Source organism: Lipotes vexillifer, unplaced genomic scaffold, assembly GCF_000442215.2.
Source record: "Lipotes vexillifer unplaced genomic scaffold, Lipotes_vexillifer_v1.1 scaffold778, whole genome shotgun sequence".
Classification (NCBI taxonomy): domain Eukaryota; kingdom Metazoa; phylum Chordata; class Mammalia; order Artiodactyla; family Lipotidae; genus Lipotes; species Lipotes vexillifer.
In genome coordinates this window covers 2,787,089-2,796,796 of record NW_006774127.1, presented here as the reverse complement: position 1 = coordinate 2,796,796, position 9,708 = coordinate 2,787,089, and the positions used below count along the sequence as shown (strand labels likewise).

Sequence of the window (9,708 nt, the reverse complement as noted above, 5' to 3'; positions counted from 1 at the left end):
TGTTTTTGATCTTGTTTTTGCGTTATGCGGGCCTCTCACTGCTGTGGCCTCTCCCATTTGCGGAGCACAGGCTCCGGACGCGCAGGCCCAGCGGCCATGGCTCACGGGCCCAGCCGCTCCGCGGCATGCGGGATCCTCCCGAAACGGGGCACGAACCCGCGTCCCCTGCATCGGCAGGCGGACTCTCAAGCACTGCGCCACCAGGGAAGCCCCCTAAGTTTTTATTTTTTTGTTTTTGAGTTGTAAGAGCCCTTTATATATTCTAGATAACAGACCTTGTTAAATATATGATTTGCCACTATTTTCTCCCATTCTGTGGACTGTCTTTTCATTTTCTTGATAGTGTCCATCGATGCACAAAATTTTAAAATTTTGATGAAGTCTGATTTATCTATGTTTTCTTTAGTTTCTTGTGCTTTGGGTGTCATATTTAAGAAGCCACTGCCAGTATATGTATAGCTGATTCACTTTGTTATAAAGCAGAAACTAACACACCATTGTAAAGAGATTATACTCCAATAAAGATGTTAAAAAAAAAAATATATATATATATATATAATAAAAGAAGCCACTGCCAAGCCTAAGGTCATGAAGATCTGGCATCAGTGGTTCTGGAAATTCTCAGCTGATTCCAATGTGCTGCTCCCTTTGAGAATGACCAGCTGAAGAGCCTAAACCCTCAGGTGAATGTGAGCAAACCCTGCCTGGCCAGCCTCCGGGCATCTCTAGGCTGACGGTGTAGCTGAGCGCTGACCACCAAGCTGGGGGAGCAGAGGGTGTGGACCAGCGTCTGAGGAGGGCCCAAGCTGCAAACGGATGGCAGCCGGCTGCAGAGTGCTGTGCCGAGGGCCCTGGGCCCCATGACCGGGCAGGTGAGCGCTGGCGGCATCCCCAGCTGAGACGCTATGTCACCTGCCTGCGTTCTAAGGGCCAGTGGGCAGGGCTGGGATGGGTCCACACGCTCTAACCCCAGGGATCTCAAGGCGTGGTCCCCAGAACCGCAGCAGGAGCACACCTGGGACCTTGCAAGACATGCAAAATCTCAGAAAAGTAGCTCTGGGGGCGGGGCATGGAGATCCTCGGGAATGAGTTCTCCAGGTGATTCTGGGGCACGTCTTAATTGAGGGCCTCCTCTCCAGGCTAGAAACCCTCCATCTTCTTCTCTGCCTTCCTTTAACACAGGGGCCTGAGCATCCTCCCGCAAAGAAGGCTTTTGTCTCCCAGACCTTGAGGCTTCAGGACCAACAGGCCAGCTCTGCTCGGGGACCGCCCCCAGCCCCGACATGGAAGGACATCCTGGCCTCGCCCAGCTGCCACCTCCTGCCTCCCGCGCGCTGCCCCCGACCTCGGGCCGAGCAGGACCCCAGGCACAGGAAGGGAGGAGGCCACACAGCCGCGGCTCTTGTGGGTCGGGACCTGCTTTTCTCCCGCCTGGGGTGAGGCCAGGCAGCAGCCTCCTCCGACACTGCCCCCGACCCTGGACCGACCCCGCGGAGCCCCACCGCCTGATCACCTGAGGAGGCTGGACAAGCTGCCCGAGTGTGAGCCGTCACACTCCCGGCCAGCGACGATGGCCTTCCACGTCTTCCCGCTGAGCTCGCTCTGGGTGATGCCATGACGGAAGTACAAGGCCCGGTCCGCCCAGCCGATGCCCCAGACCTGGAACAGACAGAGGTGATGCTGCGGGGTGGGGCGGGGAGGGAGGGGCGGGTGCAGACTGGGGCTCCCTTCCCCTGGGGGTGTGGGGGGAGCCCCCCAGGTCTGGAGGACACGTCTGCAAATGCAGGCAGGGGGTGGGGGGATGCGCCTGTGTGGGTGGGCTGGGAAGGGGCTGAGGTAGCCGAGAGCTGAGTTCAGGACTCAGATGCAGGAAGCGGAGCCCCGAGGGGGCTGGCGGAGGGTGCGGCTCCAAGGTCAGGAGGAGCAGGGACCCAGCCTGGCTCCCCGACCTCAGGAAGACTTGGGCCTTTGGGGCAACAGCGTCCAGAGGAGGTGCTCGTGCCGGTAGGCACTGTGTGGGGACATGAAGTCCACCCATGTCCCCAGCTTCCCTGTGGCCTTGGTGGGAAGGGAGCTGTTCCCCAAGTGAACCCAGAGGATGGTCCTGGTCCTTTTAAAGATGCAAAATAACCTCCTTGATTCTGACCTCAGTTTTATGGGGAAGGTGGCTGGGCGGGCACTGAGGAAGGAAAGTGTGCTAGGCAGCTGAGGGGCCCAGGGGAGGGGACTGGGAGCAGCCCCTTGGGAGCCCTGGCCTTGGGGGTGCCTGAAGGTGGAGCCGTGGCCCCAGGTGGCCTTGCTGGGGGGGGCGGCTATGGTGTCTCTGTCACTTGGTTACCGCACGTGGCCTCCGTGCTCAGGCCCGTGGGCACCAGCTAGCACCCGCCTCGTCCCTGCCCTTGCGTGCCCAGCTCACCTGGGCAGGTGAGGAGTGTGTGCGGACACAGGAAAGGCCAGCCCCCCCGCCCCCAGGAAGAGCTTTCAGAGCATCGGGAAAGGCGTCACCTTCACACCCTAAGTCTTAAAACTAGCCAAACCACATTATCCACCAGAAAGAGGCTATGCTATAGGAACCATGCAGGTGATGTTTAAAAGATGCTGCTCTTACAAAGTTGGAAGATGTTTTGTCCTTTACTCAGTGATCTGATTTCGCCCCGAAATTTCTCAACAAAACTTTCCAGTCTCCAGGATGAATGTCCCTCCCCAGATCCGTGCTCGCTACCACTGCTCTGAGGGTCCTCGGGGGTGTGACCCAGGACAGTGGGGGCTCCAGAACTTGGGGGAAAGCAGCCCCCTTGGGTGCCCTTGCGGGCCTGGAGTGGGCAGAGGCGCTGCGATGCCCTCCGGTGCCAGCCTCATGAGCATGCCCAGTGGAAAGGGATAGCGGGAAGCATGGGAGGCCCCATTCTGATTCCTCTGCCGCCCCCCACCCCCACCCCTGGGGACCAAGGCTCCAGACCACACATACCTGGTCGTTTAGCCCCACGTTCACCATCATCATTTCTCCAACCATCTCGATCCAGCTGGTGCCGCAGGGGTTGTGAGAGTTGACGCCTCTTCGGAACCAAACCTGGGAAAGTCAGAAATAAACATACATCCCTGGAGGGCCACTGAAATAGAAGGGTTTTTTTTTCAAGGCCTGGGAAAACAAATGAATAATTTGGTCCTTTGGTTCAGGCCGCAGATGAGCACAGCACATTGTTCAGAAAGGATGCCCCTGACGTGGGGTTAGAAAGAGATCACGGAAGCAATGCGAAATCAACTTATTTCACTGTATTTGCCTCTGAGAAAGTCAAAATGACAAGCTCTGGACAGAGAAGAGGGGAGGCATTCATTTAGCTGAGGGCTTCAGAAAATTAGCTTCTGATTATTTGAAATGTTACAGCCTGTTGCACAATAATAAATACAGTCATTCTGCACTTTGTACAGGGGTGCAGGCAACGTTTGGGGGGTCACCAAACATCTTGGAGATCACCAGTGATATCAACAACAGAATACGCATGGTGCCTGGCTGACACTGGATTTGTTCCAAAGGGTGTAGACCACTCTCACGAGAACAAAAAACCACACAACCCTCAATGTTAAACAGAGCCCTTGGACCCAGCCCCCAGGGACCCCGTCCTACCTTCCGGTCCTTGGTGACGGCCCAGACGACACCGACTCCTGCGGAGACGTGCAGGATCCCGTTTTCAGATGTGGGAGGCTCCACCACAGACCACGAACTTCCTACCCGGCCCCAGAAGACAGTGCAGGTGGTCCCCATCACTGGGAGCTCCAGGGAGAAGGTGGGCGCCCCCGCCCTCCTCTGCCCCGCAAGGTGCAGGGCTACCCACCTTTGGGATTGTTCCTGTTGATTCCTTCCCGGACCAAGGCCTGTCCCTCCCAGAGCGACACCCACAGCAGATCGTGGGGCCCACAGCTGATCTGAACTGCCTCCCCTGGGGTGTCCACCAGGGACCACGACGAGCCTTCGGGGTTGGGGTGGCTGACGTCCTCTCTGTACCACACCTGGGTGGAGAGAGAAACCCACGGGGAGGGTCAGGCAGGGTCAGGCCGGGGCTCTGTGGCCGGGTTGGCTGCCCGAGCTTGGCTGCATTTGCATCAGCCCATGCACAGCCCAAGCATGGGGTCTCCAGGGGACCGGGGGTCTCCAGGGAACCAGGGACCAGGGTGCCGGGACTGTCCAGATTTCGCTCACCCTGCCCCCACTGCTGTCGGGATTCTCAACCAGATTAGATGCCTCCCCCACCCCTGCTAAAAAATGCAACACTGACACCTGGATTTTGGCGGTCCTAGGGTACAGACCTCTTCTGTCGTCTGCTTGACTTGTGAGAACTCCAGCCCCAGCCCGGGTGTCCTGCGCCCCCTAGTGGCACAATGCCCTCAGGACACCTGTCTCTAGGGGAAGCCGGGGGCCCCAGTGGCTGGATGAAGAAACCCCCAAGCCCCCTTCATAGGAATGTCTAAAACGTCCACTTCTTTTTCTCCTTAACCTGAAGACAGGGAGCATAATCAAATATTTAAGACTGAGCCACCCGCTCCTATTGCCCAAACTGGCTGATTTCATCTGGAGCGGGCAGCACATTGCTGCGTGGTCCATGAGGCCTCCCAACCCTGTCACCTTGCCCTTTTTTTTCTTTTTAAAATTCTTTATTAGTTAGTGGGATTTATTACTCATACTAATTTTATTTGTAAACTTTAAATTCTACGCTATCTGAACAGACTGCCTTAACACTTGTGAATTATGTGACATGATCTCACTTATAATAATGAATAAAACATGTTCAATGATTTAGCATAGACAGAACTTTCCAAGGACAAAAGAGACAATAGACTGGTTATAAGCCTCCACCATGATCACCATCACTCACAAATGCGTGTGCTATGGGCCCTGTTTGCACGTGATGGTTTGCTGGGTGCTTCCTCGAACACCTTATCCAGTGAATAAATCAGCAGCTGGATCAACTGCCTTCCTGCACTGCAGAGCCCGGCCTTGGCAGCCCCGCTTCTGCTACCTGCTGGTTTGGGCCCAACTGTCTGCCCGGCTCCTCCGGGAGCCCTGGGTCCTGGTCTCACCTTTTACGGACCATAGGAGTGATGCAGGGCAGTGCTGGCTCACACCTGGCGCTGCTCTCAAACCCATTCTCCCCTCTCTTTGCATCCAGGTGGCGTGGCCCCTTGATGCGGGCTGTCCCTGGCCAGCTCCCCACCACCCTTCAGTGTGGCTCAGAGAAAACTACTATGGGTTGACCTAAGCCCAGACCAAGCAGGGCCTGAAGGTAAGCCTGATAAAAGCCTGCTGTGGCTGCTCCAAAGCCAATCAGAGAATTTTGGTCAATTTGTGTTAAGGGTACTGAACAGTCACGAAGTATGCTCTACAACCACAGCCGAAGAGTTGGGTCACCTGCACCCAGGCCCATCCACGTCACTGTCACTGCTGCTGTCAGCAGTGGGTTTTATTCCTTCGCTTAGTTCACAAGCTCCCCGAGAAAAGAATCTCCTCTCCACCCACCCACACAGCTACCTCCACCCACCCACCCACCTATCCACTCATCAATATGCTTATCCACCAAGCCACTTGCTCATCCATCCAACCAACCAACCACCCATCCATCCATCTATCCATCCCCCTGTGCATTCATCCACATAACCGTCCATCCATTTATCCCCCCGCCCACCCCCCCCCCACACACACACATCTATACCCCTATCCATCCATATGCTTATTCATCCATCCTCCTACCCACCCACCCATCCACAATACTACTGGAGACTACCATGTGGGAGGCAGTACAAGGCAGCGGGCAGGGAGCTGAGATTCTATCTGAGGAGCCAGTATTGATGCCCTCTGAGCCCAGGGTGGACACTCATCAGTGCTCCAGGGGCTCAGAGGAGGGACAGGTCAGGAGCAGCCATGCAGTGGGAGGTCAGAGGCTTCTGGGAGGAACAGGTCCCCGTGGGTCCCCAGGACAGCAGGATTCACAGGAGGGGGAATCTGTGGGGACCCCGGTAACAGGCTGACCGCTCAGGGCAGCCCCAGCTGTGGGGACAGGAGGCGAGGAGAGGGTCCCGGGGAGAGCCCCCCTCCCTCCTCCACCTCTGGGAGGACAGTGGATGACAGCTTCTCTCCTGCCCGCTCCCTGCGGCCGGCCTCCTTCATCCGCCTCCCATGCCAGGCCGCGGGGGCGGGCACAGGCCTCACCTTCCCCTGCAGAGACACAGCCCACACGGACAGGCGGCCCACGGGCTCGTCTGTGATCTCCCAACCCCCCACAGAGATGTCGCTGAAGGGGTCAGGCAACCGCTGGGGGTCATCCTCCGATGGGATCTGAAACAAGGAGGTGTGAGGCAGTAGCAGTCAGTGCCTGTGGGCACCTGGGCCAGGAGGTGGCCCTGCTCCCCACCTGGTGGACACCTGGACGTGCACACTCCCACCTCCGGCTTCCCCTCCGGCCCTCAGCACGCTGCCTTCCGTCCTCCAGCTCGGCCCCAACGGACTTCTCAGGGCCAGCGGCGTCAGGACGGAGCGTTCCCAGCCCTGGGCCCCCTCTGCCCTGTCCTCCCCGTTGGCCACCAGGCCTGGGCTGCTGTCCCCAAGGAGTCACTCCTACCCCCGCTCTGCAGTGGCCTGACCGCTGTGGCTCCCTCCCCCCGATCACAGAACACGGCCCTGCAGTGAAGGCCTCCCGTGACACTGGCCGTCACCTTGCTCCCAGACTGCTCCCAGCCCCAGGGCCAGGCAGGCTGGGCTGGCAGCCCCACCTCGCAGCGTGGACCCTGCAGAGGGGTCAGGCGAGGGCCTGTGGCCTTCCTCTCGTTTGAGGCCACATAGGACCCCAATACAGGCCTTGCATCCCTAAGCTGGTTTTTGTGGGTCACTGGAAAAATACAAGAGCCGGAGCGGCTCCCATGCGGGGTGGGGGGCAGGGGAGGAAGACGTGCACAGACTGAGCCTGAGTCTGGGACAGGGCAGCCTGGAGACCAGGTCAAGACAATTCTGTGCTGTCCGGGGCCACGGTCTGGCCCGGATCCCCGAGAAACCATCTCCCAAACGAAGGGCTGCCCAGGGCCACAGCCTTCCGAACAGGAGAGCAGGAAAGGCCAGGCCCCGGGGCAGGCATGGCATCCCCAGAGCAGGGCAGGGAGGGTGGGGCTGAGGGCCGCGTGACCCTCCCCACTACAGGACTGCGCTCTGGGGCCCGCCCCCGGCCCCCCCACCCCCACCCCCCGGCCACACGCAGGCCCCCAGACCTTGGCCCAGGTGTCCTGGGACTTGTATCTCCTGTACCGGGTCCACCGCCGGCGCCGCACGCAGGAGTTCCACTTCTTGTCCCTCGTGTACGTGGCGGGGAAGTCAATGGCATATGTCCACCCCTGCAATACCAAGATGGGGGGAGGGGCCGTAAAGCTCTCGAGGAAGGACGTGAAAGAGCTGGGGAAGGGGGAGCAGGATGGACGAGGGGTGGAGAAGCAGCAGTGCGGCCCGAAGCATCGTCCCCATGGATCCCGTCCGGCAAGCGGGGAGCACGCGGGGCCCAGGCTGAGGTCTGATGCCACGGGGTGCTGGGGATAGCACTGCGGGGACGGGCCGAGCCCAAGGCGCTCCCTCCCCGCAGGGGAGCCCCGGCGGGACCCGAGTGCACCTACCCCTTTCTCTGTGGGTTCCCCTCCAAAATTCTCATCCACGTACCAGTCCGACTCCCACTCCCAATGCGGCGAGGGCAGCGCCACCCCATCCAGCGGCCGGTGCTGGAGCCCACTCACGTCACTCCACGGCCAGCGGTCACTCGGCAGGAGCGTCTCACAGAAGCCGCCCACGGGGTTCCAGCGCTGGGGGCCGGAGGCAGAGACCAGCCTTAGGCCTGGTGGCCAGGGCCTCTCCGAGGCCAGTGGGGACCTCCTCTCGTCTCCAGGGCGGGAAGGGAGCAGAGGGCCTGGCTCTGCATCGTGAGCCCGCAGTCCAGCCCGGTCCCAAAGGGCAGAGGACCTGCCGCGCCGAGCAGTGGGGGACACGGCCGTCCTGGGCTCCTGGAACCCGGCTGGAGCCCCGTGCCTGTGCGGACCTGGCCAGCTGCCTGGATAGGGACCCACAGGGGCTCTGGCCTCAATGACTCGGATGCTGCAGCACTCGGATCTCAGCAGAATGAAGGCGGTGAAGGCGGGAACAGGCCGGGAGCCTGGGGTGCGGGGGCCCTTATCTCCCGGCAGAGCGACCAGCCCAGCAAGCCCGCTGCTCAGGACCCCACCTGATTCTCATAGGCCTCCTCCCGGCAGCGGATGGGGACGTCGCTGGCGCCCACGTGCACGTACACCTGGTTGTCGCAGGCGATGCCCCAGCAGCACGGCGCGGCCGCACTGACCCGCTTGAACTCCAGCTGGGCGTCCCTGCACAGCTCCCAGTGCCGCCCGGCCGTGGACAGTGTGAACACCCTCCCGAAGAGATCCACCGCCCACAGATCCGAGCTGGGCATGGCCGCGGCACTGCGGGAAAACGGCGGCGGGAGGGCGAGGGTCAGCACCCACAGCCGCTCCCGGCCCGGGTCCAGCCGGGCCAGGCCGGAAGCCCGGGCCATGACCATCTCCTGCCACAGGGGGCTGAGCGGCCCCCCGCAAAGCAGGGGCAGAGCCCAGCTGCAGTCCAGGGCCCTTTTCTCTTCTCTGCCTTTCGCCCTTCTCGTGATGGGGATTTTTTTTCAAACACACAAAAAAGTCCAGAGGACAAAACGTGTAACATCCGAATACCTACTGCCCCCAATTTAATGAATGTTATTATTATCTGGTCATAGTTCGTTCAGATCTTTCTTGTCTAAAGAATAAGTGAAAAGTTGTAGATTTAATGAGTCCCAAACCTACACGCATCCTGCTGCGTCCCTGGGGGGCCTCTGCCCCACAGTGCAGAGGGACCGCCTTGTGCTGGTCCCCCTGTGACCTTCCTCTGTGCGCTCGTGGGGCGCCCCCACAGGCCCAGCACCGCCCCCCATCCCCCGAGCGACCAGAGCTCTGTGGCCGTGTGCGTGGCAGGGATGGGAGGGGCCTGTCTCTACCCTCCTTGTGTGCCCACCTTCCTCTCTCCCCCGACCCCTCTCCCGCCATCCTCCACTCCGCTTCCTTCTCTCCTTCCTTTCTTATCTGCGGGGGGTGGGCAGAGTCACGGCTGTGCTCTACCGCTCACCCTCCCAACCCCAGGGCTGACAGTGCTGCTGGGACGTAACTCCTCGAGGCGTGGCAGGGCCTCGTGGCCAGGCCCACGGCAGCAAAACAGAGCAGCTGGACGAGGGCAGTGCAGGGAATCCCAGTGAGCAGCTCTGCCGGACAGGGCGGCTCCCACATCCAAGACCCATCACTGCCCCAGGGCGAGACACGGCTTGTGTGGTTCGGAAACCAGAGCTACAGGGAGACAGAGCCTGGGTGCCTCGAGGCCCGGGCCAGGCTATTCTGCTCCCGAGACCCGCCAGGGGCACCAGGGCTGGAATGACTGGAATGACAACACGGATGCTGGAAACAGAAGCATCTGCTACTAGCAGTGAGGCTCTTTCGGAGAAAAGTGTGTCTTACAAACACCGGAGAAGAAAGAGCGCGGGCGGGGAAGGAAGTGACTGAAGGATAAAGAACAGGAAGCAGGGAAGTGGAGCAGGCGCCAGCTTTGGGAAACACCCAGAACAGGAAGTGGAGGAAGACGACGGGGGGTGGGGGTGGGGGTGGGGGGTG

General features: G+C 60.0%; 1 protein-coding gene across 1 annotated transcript in view; it reads right to left on the bottom strand.

Annotated features, from left to right (window-relative positions):
- The window catches only part of TECPR1 (tectonin beta-propeller repeat containing 1), a 24,254-nt gene extending 15,783 nt beyond the window's left edge, over positions 1–8,471 (bottom strand). Inside the window, exons 1-8 of the mRNA XM_007448897.1 lie at positions 8,247–8,471; positions 7,648–7,830; positions 7,252–7,374; positions 6,203–6,328; positions 3,834–4,008; positions 3,626–3,726; positions 2,969–3,070; positions 1,514–1,659 (exon numbers count right to left, since the gene is read on the bottom strand). Coding sequence (XP_007448959.1) covers positions 1,514–1,659; positions 2,969–3,070; positions 3,626–3,726; positions 3,834–4,008; positions 6,203–6,328; positions 7,252–7,374; positions 7,648–7,830; positions 8,247–8,471 — 1,181 coding nt within the window. The remainder of the gene's footprint in view (positions 1–1,513; positions 1,660–2,968; positions 3,071–3,625; positions 3,727–3,833; positions 4,009–6,202; positions 6,329–7,251; positions 7,375–7,647; positions 7,831–8,246) is intronic.
- Between the last annotated feature and the right edge of the window lie 1,237 nt (positions 8,472–9,708).